Source organism: Ichthyophthirius multifiliis (assembly GCF_000220395.1).
Source record: "Ichthyophthirius multifiliis unplaced genomic scaffold scaff_1120509250976, whole genome shotgun sequence".
Lineage (NCBI taxonomy): Eukaryota > Ciliophora > Oligohymenophorea > Hymenostomatida > Ichthyophthirius > Ichthyophthirius multifiliis.
In genome coordinates, this window is record NW_004086321.1 from 49,642 (window position 1) to 76,915 (window position 27,274).

Here is a 27,274-nt window from a genome sequence, read left to right on the forward strand (position 1 = left end):
AATTACAGAAAAAAATGCTAAATCATAGTAAATTATTAGTTTTAAAATATTATTTAAAATTTTATAAAGTTTTTATTTATAACAAACTTAAATTTCATAATTTTAGTTTTAAAAATTTTAGTTACTTAGAATAAAATATTGTTTATAATACAAATTTTCAATGAAATTTATTTATCCTATAAAAGAAAATCATTTTTATTTATATATATTAGAATTTTTTTAAGCTTTTTTTAATATACATTAACATAAAAAATAATCATTTAATTTTAAATTTTGAGAATTTATTAGATCCGTAGATTATTGGTAAAAATAAATTGTAATCATTTTATAATAATTATTATTAAATAGAAATATAAAACAATTATTAAAAGTATTTCTTATTATAATATTTTTTATTTATTTAATTTTTTTTAATAATTAATATATTATTATTCTAAAAAAAAAAAAATATATTATATAATTTAAAATATATATATTTAATAATAAATTTTTTAGTATTTAAAAAAAAAAAAAATATAAAATATTTAATATTGATCTAATATATATATTTTATAAAAAAAAAAAAAATTAGAATTTTATAATTATTAATAGATAAAAATTGTTAATATATATATATAATATATATATATATATATATATATATATATATTTTATTTTTAATTAAGTAAATTAATAATTTTTATTTAAAATATTTATATTCAATAAATTAATTTAAATTTTTTAAAGATAAATAATATATTATATATTTAAATATTAAAAAATATAAAAAAATCATATATTTAATAAAAAAAAAACATTTTTAATTTATTTATATATTAAATTAAATTATAGTATAAAGGAGGGAATAAAAAATCTTATATAATAAAATAAATAAAAGAAAAAAATTAAATATATATATAGATTATATACTTATAAACTATAATTAAAAAAACATTATGATTAAAATATATAAAAATTAATTAAATCTATTAAATTAAATAAAAAAAATGAATTCTTAATAAATAGATAGCGATATAAAAATAAAAGTAGGAAGATTAACAATTCTAAAAAAAAATTCTAAAGAAAATTAAAATACTAAACTTAAAATAAAAAGATTTAAAGGAACAGGAATCTATAAAAAAATAAAATTTTCAAGCTAATCATTTACTTTAAAAGAAAAATTAAATGAAAGAATAAAAGGGACTAAAAATAAATAGCTTAAAAAAGGAGAAGATGGAAAATGGTAAAAAGTTATAGAATAGCCTAAAAAAAAAATTTCAATTTAAAATTTAAGAAAAAATGTAAAATTAAAATAAATAAATATTGAACATAATGAAAAAAATAAAAACTACTAAAATAATATTAGTATTAATAGTAATAATAATAATAATAATAATAATAATAATAATAATAATAATAATATATTAAATGAGAGCAAAAATATTTTTAATAATAAAATAAATAATATTTATAATTAAAATAATATTGAAAATAAAAATAAAAATAATATATTATAAGGATAAATTTCTTAAGATAGTCCTATAAAAACATTTAATTATTCTGAATCTTTAACAAGTTTAGATAATAATTAATATAATAACTAATAAAGGATATTTTAAAATGCATTTCCAATTTTGATTAGTAATTTAAATAAAAACACATAAAATGAATATTTACTCAATATTATTTAAAAATATAATAGCAATATCGTTCATATTTTGGTATTTATTTTTACATTATTATTATATTTAAATTTATAAATTTGTATATATTTAAAAGATATAAATCTTTATATTTATTTATATCTTTTATATATATATATTTTTTTAATTTTAAATAATTAATATATTAACTTATTAATTATAAAATTTTATAAAAGAGAGAGCAAGATTAATTAGATATTTGTGTTATATATTTTGATAATGAAAGCGCAGCCTTATAATCTATAAGTAATTAAAAAAATATATTAAAATAAATTAAAAATATATTATTTTAAAAATTTATTTATTTTTTAGAATTATTAAACGGAATAACTTTGTAGAAAAATATTATAAATGCAGAATTAGCTTAATAAGAAAATTAATAAATCTAAGTTTAAAATGAAAATTAATAAAAAAATTACCAAAGTTCAAATGATAGTAAAATTAATTAAAATAATAGTTATTAAAATTCCGTTAATACTAACTTTTTTAAAGCATAAATATAATAGCATTTAAATAGAAACGAATCAGTAAGTAAAATCTCTTCGAGTAATTAAGTAAATGAAATGTAATCTTAAGTATCTAGATTTTTAAAAAAAGGTGATAAGAATAATTATAATTAAAAAATAGAATTAAAAATAAATAGATGATGAAATAAAATTTTAGGAAAAAAAATATAAATAAATAGCTGAAATAATAATAATTTAAAGTATATTTATTTATAATACTAATTGACAATCATATTTTAACAAAAAACTTAAATTTATTTTTTATAATTATTAGTTTATGTTTTAAATTTTTTTTAATATTAGCAATTTTATAAATTTATGTATTTTTATTTAATTGAAATAAAAAAAATTTAAAATTTAATTTTTTATTTTTTTAAAAAATAAAAATTATTCCTTTAAAATGTATTTATAATACTTATAATTTATCAATAATTTAAAAAATATAATTCATTTTATAACATTTTTATAATAATCAAGATAATTTTATATATAAAAAAAATATATAATATAAAAAAATTTAATTAATTATTATAATGGCAAAAAAATTATTTAAAAAAACAAAAAAATATGTTCGTATATATATATATTTTTATTTAATTTTAAAAAACTTTATATATTTTTATTTAATTTTAAAAAACTTTATATATTTTAATAAAAACAATCTATATTTTAATAATAATCTAAAAATATAAAAATATATATAAAATAATACAAAGAATTAATATATATAATAAATTAAATATATATAATAAAAACAAATGGAAAAAACAATAGCAAAAACTGTACCAATTCGTACAAAAAACATAAAAAAATACTACCGAGTAATAGCTGAAGTAGGTTCAGGTACATATGGTCGAGTATACAAAGCTGAATGTTTAAAAACTAAATAATATGTAGCATTAAAAAAATTCGAAAGTAAAGACGAGAAAATAAAAGAAGATGGATTTCCTATAACAGCAATTAGAGAAATTAAATTATTGAAACAATTAGATCATACACACATAATAAAACTACGTGAAATAATAGTATCTAAGCCTTCCGAAAGAAATGATTTTCGAGGCTCTACATTTTTAGTATTTGATTACATGGACCATGATTTTGCAGGATTACATAGAAATAAGCTTCATTTTAACCTCCCGGAATTAAAATGTATAATGTAATAGATATTATTAGGAGTTCAATATTTACATTAAAAGAAAGTAATACATAGAGATTTAAAAATAGCAAATATACTCTATAATAATCAAGGAGAGGTGAAAATAGCAGACTTTGGTCTTGCACGTCTTCTAAATCCTTCTTAACCTAAATATACAAATAAAGTAGTCACTTTATGGTATAGAGCACCTGAATTACTTTTAGGAGCGAGAGAATATAGTTCTTAGATTGATCTGTGGAGTGTAGGTTGTGTTTTTATAGAATTGGCTGTAAATGAAAATCTTTTAAAAGGAGAAAATGAATCTAGATAAATAGAAAAAATATATGATTTATGTGGATCTCCAGATAGTAAAAGTTGGCCTGAAGCACAAAAATTATAATTCTATAAAGATTTAAAACCAAGAAGGTAATTCGAAAGAAAATTAAGGGAAGAATTGTAAACAAAAAAAAAGATTTGGATATTGAATTAATTAATCTAATTGATGGAATTATGGTCTTAAATCCAAATAAAAGGTTTAATGTAGAATAGTGTCTAAATCATAATTACTTTAAATGTGAACCATTACCATTAGAAATTAATTAAATGCCAAAAATAAAAGAAGAATGTCATGAAGCATTACTTAAAAATAGTAAAAATAGACATTAGGTATTAATGTCTTAAAAAAATTAATTTGTAAAAAGATAATCAAAGTCACCAGATAGAATACCACCAATTGGAAAAGGAAATAATATATATGTAGGATCTTTTGCTTTTGATAAATAAAATAAAAATAATAATAACAATATTAATATAAATAACAACAATAATAATAATAATACTAATAATACTAATAATAATAATAATAATAATAATAATAATAATAATATTAATAATAATAGTAATAGTTTATAAAATATAAATTTTCAAAAATAAAATAGTTTAAATGGATATTAAAGTGGAATAATGAATTTATAAAATAAAAAAAATTTATAAAATAATAACAATTTTAATTAATAAAAAAACAATTAAGGATATAAAAAAAATAAATCATATACAAATATAAATAATGATAATATGAATAATGATCTTTAAAATATATAATAAATATCTAATATAATAATAATAATAATAATAATAATAATAATAATAATAATAATAATAATAATAATAATAATAGTCATACTAACAAAATATCTTAGATGAATATTTAAAGCCTACTTAATTTACTGGTCTTGCTTCTTTACTTAAGAAAAAAATTCTACAGATAATTCTGATGATGGATCTATTAATTCTAGCTTTAATAGAAAATATTAAGAAGATGATTATTTAAATTAAAAATCTAATAAATTATAATAAGCTGATGTTTAAAATTATTCATTAAATAAAAATGAAGAAAACGAAAAAAATTACGAAGAACAAGAAAGCGAATTTGCTCGCTAACTTTACGGTAATTTAAAAAAAGAATACAAGAAATCTCCTTTTAATGAATATGAAAATAAATTAGAAAAGAAACTTAAAAAAGTTTGAAAAAAAATAAATTTTAATATTTCTTTATTTTATATCTTTTTTTTTTAAAAAACAAAAACAAAAATATTAAGTTGTTAAATTAATGATTAATAAATATATATTAAAATTATATACATATATATTAAAATTTTAAATTTAAAGATTTTTATTATATTATTTAAAAAAAAAAATGTCATTTTCAGATATATCATAATAGCGTCTAAATGTAATATTAAAAAATCGAACTTAAAAATAACCAGATGACAATTATTAAATATTATAAGATTATTGTACTCCAAAATTTCCTTTAAAATATTTAAAAAGATATCCAAGTTAATAACTAAATACCTAAACACCAAAATAAATACCATAAAATATAAAATAAGAAATATTGTCCTAAAATTCCCAAAAATTAATATTAAATAAACTTCCCTCTATTTTAGACCAAAATAATAATAAAAAATTATCTGAAAAAAATCTCATAAGTCGTCGATGTACATCCCAATATTAATATTAGATAAAAAAATAATCTTAGTAATCTCAATAATCTCAATAATCTCCTAAATAATTTATAGGCTAAAGATTCTCTTTTATAGAATAAACATATTCGCCAATAAATTAAATAACAAAAAGAGACTCATTTAAAGATTTAGAATAAAATTATTAATCCAAAAAAAAAATAGTCATTCCAAAAACAACATCATACTCATAATTACCTGATAGTTTTGTTAAATAATTAAATAAACAAAGAGGAATGGGTTCTTTAATATTAATTGAGACAAAAGAAGAAGAAGACTAAGAAAAAGGCCAAAATGCTAACAAAACACCTTTAAATAATGAATAAAAATCCCAAAACAACCCACTTATGAACCTAAATAAAGAAACATAGCTATTTTATGAAAACCTTATGAATAAAATTCGATAAAAGTACTCCTAAAAATCATTTTAATAAACACAAATATCATAAAATAATACTAACTTTATATAAAAACAAGAAAATTTATAAATATAAAAACAACTAATTTAATTTAACCAAAGCCAATATAAAAAAATCGACGCAGAAACTATAATATAAAACATATAAACTGACCTTTAAAATATCTTATAAGATTAACTCACAATATAAAATTCTCTTTTAAGAAAAAACTTTATATTCTATTGCAAAGGGATGACTGGGGATTAATTTAAAGAAATAATACTATATGTATATAATATAAGTTTAAGGAAGACTTATTTTACTAATTAATCTTAAGAAACAACAATGAAAAAATTTTAATTTAAAATACATAATAATATATAAGAAATAATCCAAAAAATATGTACTGAAATTATTTTAGATAAAAAATATAAAATAAATGAGGCTATAATAAACCGTTTTATATTTTTTTTATAGGAAACTTATTAAATTTTAGATCTAAATACATCCAATATAATCGAAGAATTAGGCGGAATATAAAATCTGGAATTTTTATCTTAACTTTTTGTAGAAAAAATGTTCTCTTTTTTATACAATAAAAATTCAACTTTATACCAAAATAATTGCATTTTTTAAAACTAATAAGAAATTCTTGATATAGCTCTCTCTTTTTTAACCGAAGATGTTTAAAAAATATAAAAATTTGTAAAAGACTAAGCCATTAATATAAGCTAATCTACTGTTTTCTACTCTAAGTATACTCTTTTTATACTCCTATATAAGGATTTTAACCTCGAAATAAACGAAAGATTCAAAATAGCCTATTTGTAGAAATTTTAACATATAAAAAATCTATATTTATCCAATTATAATGCTCTAGTAGATTAAATGTCTATCTAAAATGACATAGAGAGATATTTTTTGACCAAAAAGCCCCTATTAGATTATTTTAGTGAATAAAATAAAAACTAAAACGTTAGTTTATTCATTTAATATCTCATTTAGTGTTTATTGAATTAGATGTAGCCCTAAAATGTTTGTATTTTATTAGAATAAATCAAATCTAAGAAAATCGACAGCTTTTTTTTTTCAATGCTCCAGCCTCTTTTCGTAGAGCCTTTTAAAAGAGCAAATCTAGGCAATTTTTTCTTCAAAAATATAGATATTAAATTTTATTGGATGAAAGCTTTCTTCCTTATAGTACCTTCTTTATATAATATTCTAGAGAAACTTGATAACCTCTTAAATATTATGTAACGTTGGATAGATATGATGATTTAGAATAAATAACTCAATTAATTCTCACCTAATTAAGTTAATATGTTCAAAAATATGGATTTTTTGTAATATTTTCTCATATTAGTATTATAAGAAAACCTTTTTGATTCCGAATATATACATTTTGCCTTAAATGCATTTTAAATAGATTAGAAGGTAGTATTTTTTTAATTAAAAGGAATAAAAAGAGCATTACTTTAGCTTAAAATTGAAAAAAATGAAAGCTTTAAAATTGCTGATTTTTTGTTAAAAACCTTCACTGAAAGCATTTCGGTAACTTTTTGAACAATTTTTTTTATTGTGGATATATAATATATATATATATATATATATATATATATATATAAATATATTTATATATATATATATATATATTTATTATATAAAATTTTAAATATATTATAATTTTTTTTATTTAATAAATAATAAAATTAAAAAAAAAATGAATTTTTTTAATTAAAATATAAAACTTAAAAAAAAAAAAAAAAATGAAAAAATTATTAATAATATCTATATTAATAAGTCTAATAATAGCCTAATCCCTTCCCGCATACTTAGGAATAGTAGCAGACAGTAAACAATCAAAGCCTCTTATATTTAGTTTCATGAAATAATCATTTGATCTAATATTAAAAGACCCATTTATATAGCCTGAAGACCGTCAAGTAATCCAAACTGATTATGATTTGATATTTTCCTAAGACATATCTATATAATCAGTAGACACTTAAATAATCTAAACTCATTATGATTTAATATCTTCCTAAAACAAGGTCAATAAGTTATGGTAACTTCCTGATTCATGGCATACAACAGTCTTATATATAGGATCTAATATTGAAAAAGCCAAAACAGAATATTATTTATAATTCAAAGAAGGATAACATGTCGATTTAAATGGCTTTAGTTTCTTTTATGTTCCAGGAAGAATTATATGTACTCCAGATAAACCTAAAGATGTTTTAATTGAAAATAAAATACCTCATATGACTTTACTTATGGGAAATTGGGCAGCAGTTTCTTCTAATTATTTATTGGAGAAAATGTTTCTTAATAATGGTCCTTTATAATAAGAATATAATAATGGGGAATTTTTTTAATTAGGAAATAATACTATAGTTAAGAAGTTTTTTTAATTAAATATTAATGATGAAAATGTTGATGTGTTTATGGTAAAATCTAATTTCGGAATATATTTAGATGGAGTTAATACTAAAGTTTTTATGGAAAATTCAGAAGATAATAAACATATATTTTATAAATGATAAAATTTTGGAAAAAAAATATAGTTTTTTTGAAATTTTTTTTGATTATTATTTTAGCTTCTGTAATTTATATGATTACATTATATTTTTTAAATACGCAAAAAATAAATAATATATAGATTATTATTATTATTATTATTATTAGATTTTTATTTTTTTTCATTTAATAATATCAATACAAGAAAAAAATAACTTTATAAAAAATTTTAAACAAATTATATAAAATAGATTAAAAAATAATAAGAAAAAAAAAACTATAATTTTTATATATGGAAATTATGAATTAAATATAAAATAAATTATATTATCTTTATTATAATTATTTACATAAAAAGCAATACATATATATAAATATTTTTTATATTTTTATAAAAAATATAAATGGATACAGAAAATAATAATTTATATGCCATTTTAAAAGATTAATCATAACAAAAACTAAATTCTAGATCATAGTTTAGAAATAAAAGTTAAATTTAAAAGGGTTTTGTTTAATGCAATACCGGCTCATTTGAAGATAATGTTATTGGTAGTAAAATAAATTTAATACTTAAACCTGAACAATAGGATTTAATATAAAATAAAGTAACCTTAAAGCCAAAAATGAACTTTAAGACAAGTTTAACAAATTTTAAATTTTATATAAATAAACCAAATGACAATAGGTATTTGGTAAATTGTTTTATTATTAATTTTCTCAGCAAAAAATAAAAAAAAAAATTTAAATTTTTTTTAATAAAAAAATAAAAATATGTTATAAAAAATACCTAATTTATTTAAAAAAAAATCAATAATTTAACTTTATTTTACTGATATTAGTTATTTTTTTAATTTTTATTTTTAAAAGTTTAATAAAATCGAATAAAAGACTAAATAAATAAAACAAGAGCAATATTAATAATACTAAAATGCTAATAATAAAGAATTTTGTATTTAAGATAATAATAAAAGCAATTTTTATATAGAAAATATAAACTAAGCACAAAATGATAATAATAACGAATAAAAACAAATAATATAAATGAAAACGATTAAAATGTAAAAAAATAACAGCTAAAGTTAAAATACAGAAAGTACAAATGTAACTTAGGAATTACTAAAATAAGCAAGTTAAAATAAAAAAAAATTACAATAAAAATAAACAAATAATGAAAGATAAATAATATTCAAATAAAACGATATAGAAGAAGAAGAAAAATTCATATAATTATGCTAGGCTTTATCATAATTAAAATTTGTTTGATAATTAATAATATTGTTCAAAAATAATATGAAATAAATAAATATAAGAATTAAAGAAAAAACATAAATAAAAAATAAATAAAATATAAATATAAATATAAATATAAATATATATTTATTTATTTATATATTTATATATTTATATTTATTTTATTATATAATAAAAAATTTTAAATTTAAATATTTTTTATATTTATATAAATATTATTATTATTATTTTTTTTTATATTTGTATAAAAATAAAAAAAATATTTTTATATTACTTTAGATATTATTATAAAAAATATATATATTTTTTTAAAAAAATAATAATATATAATTCATTTTTCAATAACATATCCTTCAATTATGTCACCTTCTTCAATATCGTTATATTTAAGTAGCATAATTCCACATTCATTTCCTTCCCTTACTTACTAAACTTCTTTTTTGAAATGTTTTAAGCTACTTATTTCTAGATTTTTTTCTATTATTTTATCTTCTCTTATTAATCTAAACATAAATCCTTTATTTATAACTCCACTTTAAATTTTGCACCCTGCCACAACTAATCTTTCTTTTTTAGCACCTTATATTTCGAATAACTTTGATACTGTAGCCTATCCTTTGCTTATTTATTTTTCGCCTTCTTTTAATCCAAATTTAGTTTCTTGTAAGAATCTTTTAATATCATCAAGTAAATTATAAATAATCTTATGAGATTTTATAATTATGTTTTTTTATTTTATTTAACCTTCTAATTCAGGGGGTATTTATATATCCATCCCTATGATAATTGCCTTAAACATTTCCGCTTCTCTTAAATCTTATTCTGTTATTTATCCTACAGAGGCGTTTGTTATATTTAAACTCATTTCTTTATTCATATTTTATTGTTTTAATATCTAACTAACAAGTGTTTCTTTCATACTATAATCATTAGCCTTTATTATTATATTTAATACGTTATCTTCTTCTTCGTCTTCTATAAGATTTGCTATATATAGTCTATTTTTTTCGATATCTTCTTCTATATTCGCAATTTCCGTTTCTATTTTTATTTTATGATCTGGTTATGCATCCAATAATTTTTAATTTTGTTCTTCTAACTTTATAATTAGTTTTTATTCAATTTCATTAAATTTTTATTTTATTTATTCTTTATTTCCTGAAAAAAATAATCTCTTGTCACGACGATTTCTTTATTAATATTTTGTTATAAAAATTTGCATATTTATAATTTACTTAAATTTTATTTTTGCTTGTGAACCTTCAATAAATTATTCGTCTTAAAATTAAAAACTTTTTTGATTTCTAATTCTATAATTACTAATAACTTTAGATATATATTCATTTTCTAAAGCAAATATTACATCACCTGGCTAAGGTAATTATTTAAATCCAGTCTTTTATATAAAAATAAATGTATATATATATATATAAATATATATATATAATATATATATATATATATATATATATATATATATATAATTACAATTTCAACTCCAAATGAAGGATAGGCATGTTTTAGATTATTATTTTTATCATCTTTAATACTTCTAATTCTACAATATTAATTTCCAATTATTACATTATCTCCAATTTTTAGAGTTCCTTTTTAAATAATAACAGAACAAATTTTCTGATCATTATTTGCATCTTTTTTGCTTTCTATAACAACTCCTTCAGCTAATACATCAAATTCCTTTATTATTAAATAGTAATTAAAAAAGATAAAAAAAATACTGCTTTTAAATCTAATAACTCTGCTTCAAAAAGAATTAATTCTTATAATAAATCCATATTAATACCTTTCAAAGCCGAAACATGGATCACTGGAATATTTCCTCCAAACGGTTCAATTTAAAGTTTTCCTTTTTCAAAAAGTTATTTTTCGACATCTTCTGGACTAGCCCCATCTACATCAATTTTATTAATAGCCACAATCATAGGAACTTCACTTTAATAAGCCATTTTAATAGCTTCCAAAGTTTGTGGCTATAAACCTTCTATAGCCGAAACGACTAAAATAATGATATCAGTCGAATTTGCCCCTCTAAACCTCATATTTGAAAAAGCTTCATGACCAGGTGTATCTATAAATGTAATTCTTTAATTTTATGGAGTAATTACATGAAAAGCACCTATTTTTTATGTAATTCCTCCATATTCACCTGAAGCGATTGAGCTTTTTCTTAGATAATCTAAAATAGTGGTTTTACCATGATCTACATGTCCCATTATAGTAACTACAGGATAACGAGATTTCGGAAAAGTTTATTAACCATGTGTATATACTTTTGCATTGAAAACTAAAGTGATTAAATTTGCATCTTTTACTGGAATTTTTTCAGGTTTTAAATTCAATTCTAGGGCCATTTTAGTTATTATTTCTTCTTCTACATCTAAAAGTTCGCTTATTTCTTTTGCTTTTAAAAACTCAGATTCTACTACGAAATCCTCTATTATTTTTTTTTAAATGAAATTATTAGGATTCTTTATTTCTTAAATTTCATCAAATTAATTATCTAATTCATGTAATGCTTTTTGTGTCTAATTTGCGTCTTGTCCTAATTTTACTCCATGTTTAGTTATTTAAGGCTTTACAGAATTTTAAATTACTTTAGAATTACCTAAAATTGTTTTTACTTACGTATAATTAAATTTCTGTATTTTTATAGGGTGTTTTTATGTAATTATTTGAAGAAATTTATACTTAAATATTTTTTAAATTATCATATTTTTTTGTTTACACAAATCTTATTTTTATATATATGTTTATATAATTATTTTTATATTTTTTCAACTCTTTTTTTTATAATAATTTTTGTTTGTTTGAATATTATTTATTAATATATATATATTATATATATCTTTCTTATGCTTTTCTCATTAAATTTTAGAATCATTAACATATGAGAAATCTTAAAACGTGTTACCATTTTATTATTGACTAGTTATTCCAATTTTATAATAAGTTTCATCTATAACTTAATTTTTGAATTCCTATATAAAAATATTTTATAATACATACATATATATATATATATATATATATATATATATATATATATATATATATATATATATATATATATAATTATATATATATTTAAAGTTTTAATAGTATATTCTAGAAAACATAATAATAAAATTAATTATTTAATATCCCAGTATAAAATTAAATGTAATTTAATTTAATTTATATGTATTTAATGTAATTTTTTTTTTTATTATTTATTTATTTACTGATGAAATATATTATAAATCATATTCATTTTTTAACTTTGGAACAAAAGGCGGTTAAATTTCTAAATTTTTCAATTTATCCCAATCAATGTCTTAAAAGAAAATATGTTCTTTTATTTCTTTGCATCCGTTTTTTCCTAAACGTTTATCAGGCTTTTTAAATTATATTATTAATATGATAAAAATAATTATTATTAAATACATCATTTTAAAGTAATGCTTAAATTATGTCAGATGCATCTTTAGAAAAATAAGGCTTCATTTCAATTTATCTACTAAGTCTATTTTAAAACCTACATTTTATAATATAAAATATATGAAAAAAATTAATATATAACATTAATTATTTATTTCGATTATAATAAGGTGGATATCCCGTTAAAAATTCATAGAAAATACATCCCTTTAAATAAAAATATGATATATAAATAATAAAATAAAAAAATACCAGACTATACCAATCTACTTCTTTTCCATGAGGTTTTCCTAATATATATAAATGTATATATATGTATATATGTATATATGTATATATTTATATATGTATATATGTATATATATATATATGTATATATGTTTATAAATATATATTTTTATATTTATATATATATATAGTATTTTTATCTTTTTACATATATAAGTTTATTTTTTATTTATTATATTTACCTCTTAATATTTCAGGTGCTAAATATTCAGGTGTTCCACAAACTGTTTTAGTTGTCTCATTATCACCAATTCCTTATTTAGAAAGCCCAAAATCACAAATTTTTATATGTCCATCTTTATTAATTAGAATATTTTCAGGTTTAAGATCTCTATAAATTATATTTTTTGAGTGTATATATTCTAATGCCAAAATAATTTCTGCAATATAAAATCTAGTTTTTTATTCACTAAATTATCTTTCTTATCTTATATATAAAAACATTTCACCTCCTTACATAAACTCCATTACAAAATATAATTTTTTAGGTGTTTAGAAAGCATATATTAACTAAATAATAAAAAAACATTTTAAATTCGACATAATATTTTTTTCTTCTATAACTTTCAATATTTAATCTTATTTTGTAATATTTTCTTTATTTAATCTCTTCATTGCAAATAATTACTCTTTTTATTTTTATTTTTATTTTATTTTTATATAAAAAAAAAATACTAGTTTTTTTCATTTATACTAAATATACAGTTCCAAAAGAACCTTTTCCCAATAACTATTTTAGTTATATTTTTTTTTTAAATTACTTTTTTTTTTGTTACTTTTAATATTTCAAAATCTTTTAAACTTATATTTTATTTATTTTCTTTATTATCTATATTTATTTAAATTGCATTTTCTAAATTCTCTTATGAATCATCAGTAGTTTATGAATTATAAGATTAAATTATAACCTTTTTTATATTCCATCATAATTTTATATTGGATTAATATTTTTTTGAAGACAAACTTCGTTTATGCAACCCATTATTATTCAACTTTTATTTATTATTATAAAACTTTTTTTTATCTTATGATTAATTTATATATATTATAAAATATATAATGTCTTAAGATCTTGATTAAATAATAATATATTAAATATATAAAATTTAGAATAAAAAATAATTTTACTTTTATAAATAATAAATAAAATAAAAACTTTAATTAAAATTATGTATAAATAAAAAATAATAATATTAATAAATATTAATATTAATTATTTATATATATTCTTAATAGTTTAATATATAATAAATATAATAAATATAATAAATATAATAAATATAATAAATATAAAATAATATATATATATATATATTTTTAAATTTTTATATTTTTATATATAAAACTATAAATAAATATTATAATTAAAAATCATTAATTAATGATAATATTTTAAGAATTTTATAAATACATTCTTCTTTTATAAACCCTAACCCATTTAGGTAGAAAAGATATAAACTACTCAGCTAAAATCTTAAAGAAAATAAACACATGTTCCAAACAAAAAATCCCTAAATAAATTTTCATCCACACCACAACCTCTTCACTACTTTCTCCTTATTAAATACTCTAAAATTCAAAAACCTGAAAATAATCTAAACAAAAGAACGCAATATTTGTATAAATACACAAAAATCCCAAAAGTTTTACCACAAAATTCCACGCTCCAATCCCCTAAATTTTATAAGGTACTGACCTTTTATATAATTTTCTTTAAAGTTTAAATTTATCACTCTTTATTTCAAAAACATTAAAAAAAAATGAAAAAATAACAGCAAAACGTGAAACATACGCAAATAAGCAAATAAAGGCAATTTAAGCCACAACTTCAATATAATCATCGAAATCATCATAATCCCAAAGTTCTATTTCTTTTATGAATTTTTAAAAAGTTATATCTTTTTCGTAACCAGTATTCTTTTTTTTCTTCTTCTGTTATTTTATTAAATAAGGGATTAAAGATTCTGAACATATTTTTCTTATTTCGTCCATTAAAAATAGTGAGTTTAGTAAACTTTTTAAATATTCCATGTCCCTAATTACAAATGCAATGAAAATAAAATGAGTAAATCTATTTATTAAATCGAAAAAAAACCTCTTTATAATTAAACTATTGTGTAAATTATAATTAGTTCGATGATTTTCTCTTTTTGATGATTTTAAACTCAATTAAGTGTAATAATTATTCACTATAATTATCAAAATAACCATTAGAATATTCAATATTTATTCTTTTAGCCAAATATTTTCAAGTAATCCACCCTTTTATCCATATTTAGCCACCTAATGTATATAAAACCATGAATCAATATCTTTAATTAATCCATTTAGATTAAAAATAATAATTTTGACTCCCAAAGCCACTATTAATAAAGGAAAAGATTCAAAAAGGCTGTATATATAAAGATAGAATCTTTTAGTTTTCGAATATCCCTCTTCTTCTTCAAAAGTGGTACACTTAATTCTTTTTTATCCCTAGAAATCAAAATTATGATCTTCTTTATATATTTTTTTTGCCAAAACACCCCATTTAACCTACAATTCGCTTTCAAATCTTTTCCAACAAAAAAAAAAATACGAAATCCAAACACAAACAGAAAAAGCATAAATTGAATTTGCAAAAAAAGCAGCTTTTTTTTAATATTTTTCATGTACAAAAACCTATATAAAAGTTAAAAAAACACAAATAAATACCAAAATTTTCAATTTGTTTTAATAAAACTATAAAAACTCGAAATATATAGATATATTTTCCCCATAATAGTCCTCTAAATCTTATAAACTGCCCGATATATGTATATTATGATCATGGAGAGGTGTAACACACTTAACTGCTTTTTATTCTTGCAAAAATTTCATTAATTTTAAATCTTTCAGTTAAATTTTATATAAAAAACTATGAGTAATCCTCAATCTTTCTGCTGGTGTGAATATATTAAGTAGAAATTTACTTTTTTCAATATTTTATTAGATTTATTTTGTAAAATAATTTGCGTTTATTACTTTATATTACTCATATTTATATATACGATGATCAATTTAATCTAAAATTGCTTTTTTTTAACTTTCTAAAAGTCTAAACTTTTATTTACTTTCAGGTGATAGTAACTCAGGTGATATTTCATTTTATTCATCTATTTTTATTCTATTTGATATTCTTTTATAGTCTTTTAATATTTGAAGTTCCTAGGCTTCTTAGAATACTTTGTTTGAATCTGATAATTCAATAAGAATTAATTATTGACTTTTTTAAAGGTTTTTGGTTATATATGTATTCAATCCACATTATTAGAGTTATTAGTTTATTAAAACAATTACAGAAGGTTCTAAAATTGGATTTAACAAAAGTGCTATTTATGGACTATTTTCAAATATTAACTATGGAGTGGTTTTAAAATTTTAATACATATATTTTATAAATAAAATATTAATATTATTATTAATATTATTAAAATTATTGTTATTAATATTATTTTTGTTGTTGTTTGACGACAGACCGATGTGATAAAATCTTCTTATATTCTCAATATAAGCACATTTGATGCAAGTTAAATTTTTAAGAAGATAATACCAAAAGGCGCAGGATATGATAGATAAGAAGGTAGTCAACGTTAGAACGGTGAAAAAAAATATATTCCTTTATTTTTAGTTTTTTTTTTACTTTAAAAATAAAAAATTTATTTTTTATATTTTATTTTTTTTATAAAAAATAAAAAAAGGAAAAAAAAAAAAAAAAATAGAAATAAATAAAATTATTGAAATAAATAAAATGCAGAAATGAAATAAAAAATTAGGAATTTTTAGCTTGTATTTAAAAAAATTTATTAGTTATAATTTAGCAATTATGGTTAAATTAATTAATTTGTAATACTTTCAGTCTTTATTATTTTTTATGGTATGGGAATATTTTCTTAAATTAAATAATTGAAATTAATATTTTATACTTAAATGTATATAAATTAAATAAAATTTTATTTTATTCTTTAATATTTTATGGTTATTGAAAAAGTTATATTAAAAATTAATAATAATTTAAAAAAGGTTTATATATTTACTATGTTTAAATATTTTTTTATTTTTTAAATTATTATTATTATTATTATTATTATTATTATATATTTTATAAATATATATTTTGTTTTTTTTATATTTATAAACTAAATTTAATTATATTTTATTTTTAAGCAATTCATTTTTTTAAAAATAATTTTTATTATAAATTAAAATTTATTAAATCACATATTACATAAAATAATTTTTTAAATAACAAATATATTATTAAAATAAAATAAACTTGCATTTGTTAAAAAGAATAAAAGTAAATATTTATACAATAGAATATTTTTCAATAAATTAAAAAAAAAGTAAATCAAAACAAAGAAGCAAATAATTATAAAATAATTTCTTTCTTTTATAAAAATAAATCAAAAAAAAAACAATATAATAATTTATTCCACTTTTTTTCTGTTTTTTATACCAAATAAATGGATTAATAACACCCTTTAAACGATTCGAAAAATCAATTAAATTTTGAAAAAAGTCCTTAATTACATACCTCATAGAGCAAAATATCAGACCCTTCGAAATAAAAATCCAAAATAGAATAATAAAATTCTTTAAAAGATCAACTAAATAACCATTCACCATAAAACATGTACTAAGATGTAGAATTTAATTTAAAGGATGAGGTAAAAACTGAAAACTTAAATTCCCAAGATAGAATTATAGAATAAAATTTTTAAAAAAACGACTCAATCGAAGCCCAATCCCTCTATTCAGCCTCCGAAGAAAATGACATAGTCCCGAATTTATACAAAAATAAAAAAAACAAATACAGTAGGTTTAGAAAGAATGTTAGTTTTTAAATAATAGAAAATAATACTGAAGATATAAAATAAAAGCAATAATATAACAAATTCAAAGATTTATTTCAATAATAAGAAGAAGATGAAAATACAGAAGAATTTTATTTATATGATGAAAACTAGAATTATTAGTATTAGGAAGAATAAAAAACAAAAGTAGATATAAATATGATAGAAGTATATTAAGCAATATATGAACACGAAACAATTGAAATGGAAAAGCATAATCGACTTAATTATTAATAGATATTATTTTAATGTCATTAAAAGAATCCAGTTGAGCTTTTAAAATATTATTAAAGTAAATTTCCATGCATATAATTATAAAAGTCAATAATTTTAATTTTCAAGTAAATAAATTTAAAATAAATAATATATATATAAAAAAAATAGATATATAAGTTATATTTGTTAATGTATTGTTTAACATAAATATTTTGACAATTTCATCCTTTTAGTTATCATTTCAAATTCTATTTTTTTAGCTTTTGATGATCCAACAACTAATACATAATCACTAACATAATATTATATAGAAGAGTTTTTTTTATGGACATATACAGTCGAATGTGTGTTGAAAATATGCGGGATGGGTTTAGTATTTGTTGAAGGTGCTTATTTACGTGATGGTTGGAATGTTCTAGATTTTACAATTGTCGTATCTTCTTTATTACCTTTAGTAGCCAATAATAATTCCATAAATCTTTCATCTTTACGTTCATTTAGAATTCTGAGACCACTTAGAGCTATTTCGACTATTAGAAGTTTAAGAGTTTTATTATTAACACTTTTTGGGGCAATTCCTGATCTTATAAATACATTAATTATATTAATTTTCTTATTCTTAATATTTGCTATAGCAGGTCTCTAATTATTCTAAGGAATGCTAAAAAATAGATGCTTTGAAATAAATACAGGGATACCTCATATAGATGATATAATTTGTGGCGGAATAGACTGCCCTAGTGGTTATATATGTGGAAAAATGATGGATAATCCAGATTATGGAGTAACTAATTTCGATGATATAATTTATAGTTTTTTAATGGTTTTTTAATGTGTGACTTTAGAAGGATGGACAAATATTATGTTTTATCTTTTTGATGCTTTTTCAATATATGTGGTATTTTATTTCATTTTTTTGATTTTTATTGGCTCTTTTTTCCTTCTTAATTTAATGTTAGCCATAATCAAAGCAAGATTTTCATAAAATTAAGGATGTTAAAATACTGAAAAAGTCGAGGAGGAAAAGATGACGTTAGAAATAATAAGAGAATATAGGAGACAATATAAAAAACAGCTAGATAAAGAAAATAATGAAAATAAAAAATAAAAATTAGGTTCATCTATTAACTCATAAAATTAATAAAATAAAACTAATAATAAATAAGAATTTACATGGGATGGAATTCAATAATTAATAAATATACAAAATCAAAAAAAAAAAAAGGCTCTTATTTAAAAATATAAAAAATATACTCTTAAAAAAATAGATTTATGGAGATAGAAAAAAAAACTTGAGATTAAAAATGCAATACAAAAAATATAAAAATAATAATAAATTTAATAAAAAATGATAAAAAATACAAATAATATTTATAAAAATAGAGTAATTTTACCTACTTAAAGAATTATTTATTAATATATTAAAAATAGAAATTCTAAAATAAACATATAATAAGACAATAATTCAAATAATTCAATACAAAATTATTATTATAATAATAATAATAATAATAATAATAATAATAATAATAATAATAATAATTATATTTATAATAATATTTCAACTCCTCTTTTTTAAGATTAATAAAATAAACTTTCAATTATGTTTATGGGAAACTCTAATATTTTTGAAGATTATAAAAAAGCTTTTTCTTCTAAAACTACTCTTTCTGGTAATTCTTAATAAAATTTTTTATAAGAAGATTAATAATTTTGGTAAGAAATTGAAGATTTATCTAAAATGGATTAATTAAATTAAAGCTATTCTTAGAAATAATAATAAATTAAAACAGATAACGAATAAAACAAATAATAACATTAATAATTAAAAATTAAAAATTTCTCTATTCTGGATTTAAAAAGTAAAAAAATAAAAGAAACCGAATTCAATTATAGTGATTCGAAATTCAATTTTTCAATAAAAATAATATTAATAATAAATTATAATTATAAATGCCTTTAAGTTTTTCTTAAATTTCAGATACATTAGTCCATAATTAATTAAAAAATTATGAAAATTCTTCTAAAAATAATCTAAATGAAAGCCTTAGTCAAGACTCAGATTTTAAATAAGAATACTATGATGATGAAGAGCATGAAAATAATGAAGAAATACTTGATTATGAATTAAAATTATAATAATTATATATTTAAAGAAGCTATTTATAACAAAAAAATAACGAAAAATCTGGGATATTAAAAAATAATAATGAAAAATAAAGTTTAAAAAATCATATAATAATGGGCAAGCAAATATATATTCATCCAAACTAAATAAATAATAGTATATATTAAAACTCTTAATAGCAATATTAAAATAAGCTATAAAATAAAGAAACATCTCCAAAATCTCAAAAATTTAGTATCGCTAACTGGAATAATACAATTAAAGAGCCCATCATTGAAGAAATTTAGGAAAGTGAATAAAGCTCTTTTTCAAGTGATTCTAATAATTAAGAAAATAAGTTCGGAAAACAGATTTAAGTTACAAAAAACATGCAATATGGTAAATAAGTTCGCTCTTCTGAAAGCATTAAAAAACTTCAATAACTTAATATTATGCCATAAACAAAACCAGAGGATAATTCAAAAAAAACGTCATAAAATCAATTAAGCTAATCTAATATTAATATTCCTTTATCAAAAAGAAAAAGTCAAGAAATAAAATAAAAAAGTACAAGAAAACTTTCTATTATCTAATCTCCTTTAATAAAATAAAAAAGTATAATAAGAAAAACCTTAAAAAACTAAAGCACATTATAACAAATGTCTGACCAACAATAATACCAGAAAAAAATAACCAATAGAAATGTTGACCAAGTTTAATTTAATCTTAACAATGAACTTGAGGAACGCCGAAAAATCTAAGAACTTAAAATAATTAAAGAGAAAAAAATGCTCGAAAACGCCAAATTCTGGAAAATAAATTTAAATTTATAATTTGAATATTAATCCACATCCGAAAAAGAAATTCTAGAAAACAGAATAAAATTCGAAGAAGAAACCAAACTCGAAGAAGAAGACTATAAAATAAAATAATTAAAATATAAAATGCTCTACAAACTAAAAAAAGTAAAATCGACAAAATAAAAAAAAGCCGCACTTAAAAAACTCAAACAATAAATCAAAAAAAGCAAAAGACCAAACAGTAATGTAAATAACCTAATTAACCGTAGTAAAATCAAAAACAACCAAACTTAAAGTAAAGTATTCAATAATGTAAGCCGTAGTATGAATATTTCCTTAAACAACTCTATTATTAAATCAAATAATTATTCTATTGTGTAAATAAATATCCCAGTAAAAAAAAGCTTTGTAATTTAAATGATTGAAAATTAAGAGAATTCAAAATTTGAATAAAATAGTTTTTCCTAAAGTGGAATAATAATCCCTTAGAACACTTCCAATTTAAGATTTAAAAGGAAAGAAAAGCAGAATCTAAAAATATAAGAATAAGAAAAAATCTACCAACAAATTTTAGAAGATATAAAAGACTATACATCTATAAGAAGATTAATTAGGTAATAAATAGTTTAATAAGAAAACAATTAAAACGACGAAACTTAAGCCATTTTCGAAAAATAATCATATAAAGCCGATTATTTATAAATAAAAAAAACAGATTTCATTGAAGGAATTAAATAAAATAACATTTTTTCAGGTTTAGATATATTTAAAAGCTACAAAAGCGGTGTTCGTCATTTGAATAAAATCTTAAAAGTCCTATCAACAGACAAACAGTAATTAAAAGTTTGGTTGAAAGGTCCTATTGGTTTTACAAAGGTATTTCACAGAAAATATGCAGATTTAATAATGAGCAACTCATTCAATAACATATCAACAATATGTGTTATATTTAACACTGTAATATTGGCTTTGAATGGCTCATTCACTGATAAAAAAACAAATGATTTACTAGACAACCTAAATTAGGTATTTACGTTTATTTTTATAGCTGAAATGGGCTTAAAAATTCTTGCTTTGGGTCCAGTAAACTATTTGAGGGATCGAATGAACTTATTTGACTGTAGTATAGTCCTTTTATCAATATTCGAATTGACTTTTTTTTCAGGAGGAAATTCCGCAGTTTCAGCTTTTCGTTCGGTTCGAATTTTCCGTACTTTTAGAGTACTTCGAGTAACCAGACTTCTTCGAGGTTTAGAATTTATGAACACAATTATCCAAGTAATCTAAAAAACACTAGATTCATTTATTTATATAGCCCTTTTATTATTTCTTTTCATTTATATATATACTCTACTTGGAATGTAAATTTATGGAGGACAATTAAACTAAAAAAACATTTAAATAAGACAAAATTTTGATACTTTCCAAAACGCATTTATTACAGTTTTCCAAGTAGTAACCTTAGAAAACTGGAACGATATTTTATATAAAACATTTAATTCAAATGTACATAAAGCAATAACTTCATTTTATTTAATTTCTTGGATATTTATTGGTAATTGGATTTTCCTTAACCTTTTCTTAGCTATTCTTTTGGACGGATTCTCAAGTCCTTCTGAGATAGAAATTGAATATGAAAATGAAGATATTTATGAAGATGATGCTCCTATAGAAGCATAAGGAGATAGTAATAAAAACAAAAAATAAAAGCCATGTCTTTTTAAGAAAATTTTGATTACTAAAGAATGGATTCAGATGAAATGGAATAATTAGAAATGCAGATATTAATTAGTAATGGGAAATCGTTTAACTAATAATAATTATTTAAAGATATTGAATGCGATTATTCCTGCTTTATTTTCGGTAAATAAAATCTTTTTAGAGTTTTTTGCTATAAAGTGGTAAATCATAGCCATTTCGAACATGCAATTCTTATTTTTATAATAATTTCATCACTTAAACTTGTAATAGATACATATATTGATGAAGGAACTTAAGCTTTTGAGGTTTCTAGTTATATAGATATTGGTTTTAATATAATTTTTACTTTAGAAGCTTTTATAAAAATTGTTGCCTTTGGTTTTATTCTTAATGAAAATTCTTATTTGACTGAATCTTGGTCTTAAATAGATTTTTTTATTGTAGTTTCTGCACTTGTAGATATGTCTTTTGATAATGTTAATATTCCTGCTATTAAGGTAAATAAAAAATTATTAAAAAAATAAAAAAAAATAAAAAAGATTCTTCGAATGTTAAGAACTCTTAGACCTTTAAGATTTATTAGTCATAATGTAAATATGAAAGTTGTAGTAATTGCTTTATTCGAATCTGTTAGTGGCATTTTGAATGTTCTTATTGTTATTATTTTAATATGGTATTAAAAATTAAAAAAAAAAAAAAAAAGTAAAAAAATGATAAAAAAATGATAAAAAAAAATAATAAAAAAATCATAAAAAAATAATAAAATAAATATATAAAAAAATATTAAAATAATAATAATATAAATAATATAATAAAAAATAAGGCTTATGTTTGCTATTTTAAGCATTTCTTTAATAGGAAATAGAATGAGTTATTGTTAAGGATTAAATGAATTTTATGGTGTAAACTAACAATAATGTTTACAAACTTGTGCTTAAAGAACTGATTGCAGATGGTCTACATATGATACTAATTTTGATAATATAATTTCAAGTATGACTACTTTATATATAATAAGTTCTCTTGAAAATTGGCCGGGAATCATGTTTTAAGCTATAGATTCTAATTTACCGGAAATAGTAAATATATATATATATTTTTTATAATAAAAAAAAAACACTATAATAAAATAAAAAGGGCCCAGTAAAGGATAATTATCAAATAATATAATATTTCTTCGTTTCATTTATACTTGTAGGCTCATTTTTTTTAGTAAACTTATTTGTCGGTGTTATATTTTTAAATTTTAATAAAGCCTAATAAAGCGAAAGGCGTTAAAGTTCTCTTTTTTTAACCGAAGAATAATCCCGTTGGATAGAATTTCAATAAATGATCATAATAGTAAAAGCAGAATTTGCCGCAAACCGTGAACCCCGTGGCGCTTTTCGTTTAAAAGTATTCAGAATAGTAAATTCTAGAGTATTTGAAGTACTAATAATGGTTTGTATAGTTCTAAACATTATTTCAATGGGTTTAACATATGAAGGTTCAAGCTTATAATACGAAAGCATTTTAGAAAATATTAATTACTTTTTCACAGCTACTTTTATTATGGAGTTAATTCTTAAATTAATAGCGACCGGATTAGAAGGGTTTTGGATTTCATCATGGAATAAATTCGATCTTTTTGTAGTTATTTCAAGTATAATTGATATAGTAATGAATTAATTGGGATCTGGTATAGCTTTTTTAAGAATAGGACCCCAATTAGTCAGAATAGTGAGAGTTATGAGAATATCTAGGCTCTTAAAATTGATAAAAAGTATGTAAAAACTACAAAAAATTATCGATACATTGGCCTTTTCCTTTCCTTCTTTAATGAATGTTGGTGCTTTACTTTTTTTGTTATTTTTTATTTACGCTATTTTAGGAGTTTTTCTATTTAAAGATATTAAAAAAGGAAATGCAATTAATAATTATAACAATTTCTTTAATTTCGTTAATGCCTTAATTACATTATTTAGGTGTTCTACTGGAGAAAACTGGTATATTTTTATGTTTGATTGTGGAAAAACTACTAATTGTATATAAGGAATTGATTGTGGAACGCGTAAATATTTTGTATATTAAAAAACTTTAATTTATATTTTTATAATTTACTTTTAATATTTTATAAAGATTATTTAATTAAAATATAAAAATAGGATTTAGTACTATTTATTATGTAACTTTTATTCTAATGTGTACTTTTATAATGCTTAACCTTTTTATTCTTATTATTATTTAATATTTCGAAGATTATTATATGAAAGACGGTAACCCGTTGTAGGCTTTTAATGAAAAAGTAGAAATATTTAGAGCAACCTGGTCAAAATACACAGCCTTTTCTTATGGTGAAAAAATAGAATCAGTAAATTTAGTAAATTTTCTGCATGAATTAGAAGAACCATTAGGTATATAAATATATAAATATATAAATATATAAATATAAAAATATATAAAAATATAAATAATATATATATATATATATATATATATACATTTATATATATATATTAAAATAATATTTTAATTTTTTTAGGTTATAATAGGCCAGATAAAACAATTAGTAAAAAAATGATAGCTAAAGATGTTATGTAATGGAATTTAACTGAGTAAATTAAAAAAATATAAAATAAAATAAAAAATATATAGTGATGGCTCTGGAAATATATATTTTAATGATGTTTTGTTTGCATGTATGAGAAAAGCATATGGATCAGAATTAATAAATGACGTCAGAGGAGAAATATAGCAATTATTTCAAGAAATGGAATTAAAAACAAAATTAAAAATTGCTGAATAAAAAAAAAAAAGTCTTTTAAAAAACAGTAAAAAAATTTTTAATTAATCTCTTCTTAATTCTAAAAAATTTAATCCTATGATTGCCTTTATGTTTTTACAAATAACTTTTAAAACCTGGAATAGATATACTTTATAAAAAATTAATAATGATAATAAATCTTTATAATCTTCTGAAGAATCAGAAAAAGAAGAATATTTTGATTAAGATAATTTATTCGAAGAATCATATAACCTTGAATAAGAAAATAAATTAAATATATAAGATTCTTTTGATGAAAATGAAGAAGAAGAAGACAAAGAAGAAGAATTAGAAGAAGAAGAATTTTAAATTGGTTCTTTATTTTCATCTTTAAAATTATTTCATGATAACATTCATGAACGGTTTAATGATTAAGTTTAATTAATTAATAATAATAATTTATAATTATAAAAATATGCTACTGCTAAATCTATAAAATCTGTTAAAACTATTAAATCAATTAATGAATAAGTTGATAGAGTTAGTAAATAAAGAAAAGAATCTATTAGATCTGTTATGGGTAATGAAATTTCTAAATAATCAGTATTTAAAATTTTGAAAATATATTAAGAAGAAGAATGAATTTCGAAAAAAAAATAAAAAAAAAAATATATATATATATATATATATTTATTTATTATTTTAAAATATTTATAGTTTTTTTTTTTATTTATTTTTTTCTAAAAATATTTATATTTTGTATGTTTTTAATATATGAAAATATTCATTTTTTTTTTTTAAAAAAAATTATTAATAATTGACTTTAAAAATAATATTTGTTAAAAAAAAAATATATTTATATATAAAACAAATAAATCAATATTATTTTTTAAGATAACAATAAAAAAAAAACATTTTTATTAATGTTTTCAAAGTAAGATATCACATTTATTAAATAATTCATTCATTTTAGATTATTTATTTTCATATTTACTATATAAAATAAAAAAGAAAATTTAATAAATATTATATTTTTTTAATAATAAATAAAAATACTTATAAATAGAAATTAATCCTTTTGATAATTCCTAAATATTAACTTAGCTAATATCATATCTATTAGCAATTAATGTTTTTTCAATATGAATATTAGTTTCTTAATTGACAACTTTTTATAGACATCTCATATCATTAATGTAATTTTTAGGCAGCATTTTTTTTAATCCTTTTAAATTCTTATAATCAATTTTTTACTTTTTCTTTCTTTTATCCAAAGAAATATAATTTAACTAAATTTCTTAATTCCCTACTTTATAATTACTTCTTGCATTATTAGTATAAGGGAATATTTTTTAAGCAAATTATTTATTTAAGAATTAAGCAAGTCTTTTATTCATTTTATTATTATTTTTAGATTTATAATTGTTTTTTGTATTTTCTTATTAAATAGAATTTTAATTATTATTATTTTCTTCTTGTTATATATTATTTACATTTTTTATAGAATAATTGTTTTATTATAAATTTGTATTAATCAATTATTTATTATTATTATTTATTTTTTATTATTTTTATTTAATACTTAGAA

General features: G+C 18.6%; 6 protein-coding genes across 6 annotated transcripts, besides 58 other annotated features; 3 read left to right on the plus strand and 3 right to left on the minus strand. All coding sequences in view use genetic code 6, as the record gives it.

Annotated features, from left to right (window-relative positions):
- Positions 1-377: 377 nt before the first annotated feature.
- Positions 378-413: a microsatellite.
- A 40-nt stretch (positions 414-453) lies between these two features.
- Positions 454-485: a microsatellite.
- Positions 486-604: 119 nt separating this feature from the next.
- Positions 605-649: a microsatellite.
- A 110-nt stretch (positions 650-759) lies between these two features.
- Positions 760-804: a microsatellite.
- Positions 805-1,334: 530 nt separating this feature from the next.
- Positions 1,335-1,401: a microsatellite.
- Positions 1,402-1,417: 16 nt separating this feature from the next.
- Positions 1,418-1,466: a microsatellite.
- Positions 1,439-1,480: a microsatellite.
- Positions 1,481-1,936: 456 nt separating this feature from the next.
- Positions 1,937-1,969: a microsatellite.
- Positions 1,956-1,990: a microsatellite.
- Positions 1,991-2,768: 778 nt separating this feature from the next.
- Positions 2,769-2,838: a microsatellite.
- Positions 2,815-2,864: a microsatellite.
- Positions 2,865-2,873: 9 nt separating this feature from the next.
- Positions 2,874-2,937: a microsatellite.
- Positions 2,905-2,941: a microsatellite.
- A 1,160-nt stretch (positions 2,942-4,101) lies between these two features.
- Positions 4,102-4,227: a microsatellite.
- A 62-nt stretch (positions 4,228-4,289) lies between these two features.
- Positions 4,290-4,345: a microsatellite.
- Positions 4,346-4,379: 34 nt separating this feature from the next.
- Positions 4,380-4,409: a microsatellite.
- Positions 4,410-4,432: 23 nt separating this feature from the next.
- Positions 4,433-4,499: a microsatellite.
- Positions 4,500-4,935: 436 nt separating this feature from the next.
- Positions 4,936-4,979: a microsatellite.
- Positions 4,980-5,353: 374 nt separating this feature from the next.
- Positions 5,354-5,389: a microsatellite.
- A 1,938-nt stretch (positions 5,390-7,327) lies between these two features.
- Positions 7,328-7,408: a microsatellite.
- Positions 7,409-7,623: 215 nt separating this feature from the next.
- On the plus strand, positions 7,624-8,288 carry IMG5_122920 (hypothetical protein; the record flags this gene model as incomplete). The annotated part of the gene is made up of 1 exon (XM_004032359.1): positions 7,624-8,288. The coding sequence occupies exon 1, from the start codon at positions 7,629-7,631 to the stop codon at positions 8,286-8,288; it is 660 nt and encodes a 219-aa protein (XP_004032407.1). The 5' UTR covers positions 7,624-7,628.
- A 119-nt stretch (positions 8,289-8,407) lies between these two features.
- Positions 8,408-8,432: a microsatellite.
- Positions 8,433-9,201: 769 nt separating this feature from the next.
- Positions 9,202-9,263: a microsatellite.
- A 325-nt stretch (positions 9,264-9,588) lies between these two features.
- Positions 9,589-9,642: a microsatellite.
- Positions 9,594-9,642: a microsatellite.
- Positions 9,626-9,691: a microsatellite.
- Positions 9,639-9,675: a microsatellite.
- Positions 9,639-9,690: a microsatellite.
- A 159-nt stretch (positions 9,692-9,850) lies between the features above and the next one.
- On the minus strand, positions 9,851-11,891 carry IMG5_122930 (initiation factor if-2, putative; the record flags this gene model as incomplete). The annotated part of the gene is made up of 3 exons (XM_004032360.1): positions 9,851-10,915; positions 11,008-11,217; positions 11,259-11,891. 3 exons carry the CDS (start codon positions 11,889-11,891, stop codon positions 9,851-9,853), a joined length of 1,908 nt encoding a protein of 635 aa, XP_004032408.1.
- Positions 10,936-11,002: a microsatellite.
- A 381-nt stretch (positions 11,892-12,272) lies between the features above and the next one.
- Positions 12,273-12,310: a microsatellite.
- A 91-nt stretch (positions 12,311-12,401) lies between these two features.
- Positions 12,402-14,683, minus strand: IMG5_122940 (protein kinase domain protein; the record flags this gene model as incomplete). The annotated part of the gene is made up of 8 exons (XM_004032361.1): positions 12,402-12,518; positions 12,762-12,914; positions 12,964-13,054; positions 13,100-13,164; positions 13,210-13,247; positions 13,428-13,874; positions 13,921-13,975; positions 14,657-14,683. 8 exons carry the CDS (start codon positions 14,681-14,683, stop codon positions 12,402-12,404), a joined length of 993 nt encoding a protein of 330 aa, XP_004032409.1.
- Positions 12,547-12,624: a microsatellite.
- Positions 12,692-12,736: a microsatellite.
- Positions 12,698-12,736: a microsatellite.
- Positions 13,249-13,344: a microsatellite.
- Positions 13,251-13,379: a microsatellite.
- Positions 13,266-13,379: a microsatellite.
- Positions 13,345-13,418: a microsatellite.
- Positions 13,876-13,905: a microsatellite.
- Positions 14,226-14,269: a microsatellite.
- Positions 14,428-14,459: a microsatellite.
- Positions 14,488-14,557: a microsatellite.
- A 138-nt stretch (positions 14,684-14,821) lies between the features above and the next one.
- Positions 14,822-15,237, minus strand: IMG5_122950 (hypothetical protein; the record flags this gene model as incomplete). The annotated part of the gene is made up of 2 exons (XM_004032362.1): positions 14,822-14,941; positions 15,019-15,237. The coding sequence occupies 2 exons, from the start codon at positions 15,235-15,237 to the stop codon at positions 14,822-14,824; spliced, it is 339 nt and encodes a 112-aa protein (XP_004032410.1).
- A 1,433-nt stretch (positions 15,238-16,670) lies between these two features.
- Positions 16,671-16,719: a microsatellite.
- Positions 16,720-16,947: 228 nt separating this feature from the next.
- Positions 16,948-16,997: a microsatellite.
- Positions 16,950-16,988: a microsatellite.
- Positions 16,953-17,015: a microsatellite.
- Positions 17,016-17,328: 313 nt separating this feature from the next.
- Positions 17,329-17,369: a microsatellite.
- Positions 17,370-18,471: 1,102 nt separating this feature from the next.
- Positions 18,472-18,510: a microsatellite.
- Positions 18,511-18,699: 189 nt separating this feature from the next.
- IMG5_122960 (hypothetical protein) lies at positions 18,700-19,687 on the plus strand (the record flags this gene model as incomplete). Its single annotated transcript, XM_004032363.1, has 2 exons — positions 18,700-19,119; positions 19,604-19,687. 2 exons carry the CDS (start codon positions 18,700-18,702, stop codon positions 19,685-19,687), a joined length of 504 nt encoding a protein of 167 aa, XP_004032411.1.
- Positions 19,649-19,715: a microsatellite.
- Positions 19,653-19,695: a microsatellite.
- Positions 19,716-19,828: 113 nt separating the features above from the next.
- Positions 19,829-19,894: a microsatellite.
- A 2,628-nt stretch (positions 19,895-22,522) lies between these two features.
- Positions 22,523-26,328, plus strand: IMG5_122970 (hypothetical protein; the record flags this gene model as incomplete). The annotated part of the gene is made up of 8 exons (XM_004032364.1): positions 22,523-22,929; positions 23,214-23,440; positions 23,483-23,616; positions 23,767-24,022; positions 24,081-24,993; positions 25,088-25,336; positions 25,465-25,537; positions 25,578-26,328. Exons 1-8 carry the CDS (start codon positions 22,602-22,604, stop codon positions 26,326-26,328), a joined length of 2,931 nt encoding a protein of 976 aa, XP_004032412.1. The 5' UTR covers positions 22,523-22,601.
- Positions 23,443-23,481: a microsatellite.
- Positions 23,622-23,765: a microsatellite.
- Positions 23,628-23,765: a microsatellite.
- Positions 23,634-23,762: a microsatellite.
- Positions 23,659-23,764: a microsatellite.
- Positions 25,338-25,438: a microsatellite.
- Positions 25,338-25,439: a microsatellite.
- Positions 26,008-26,049: a microsatellite.
- A 183-nt stretch (positions 26,329-26,511) lies between the features above and the next one.
- Positions 26,512-26,560: a microsatellite.
- Positions 26,561-27,274: the final 714 nt, after the last annotated feature.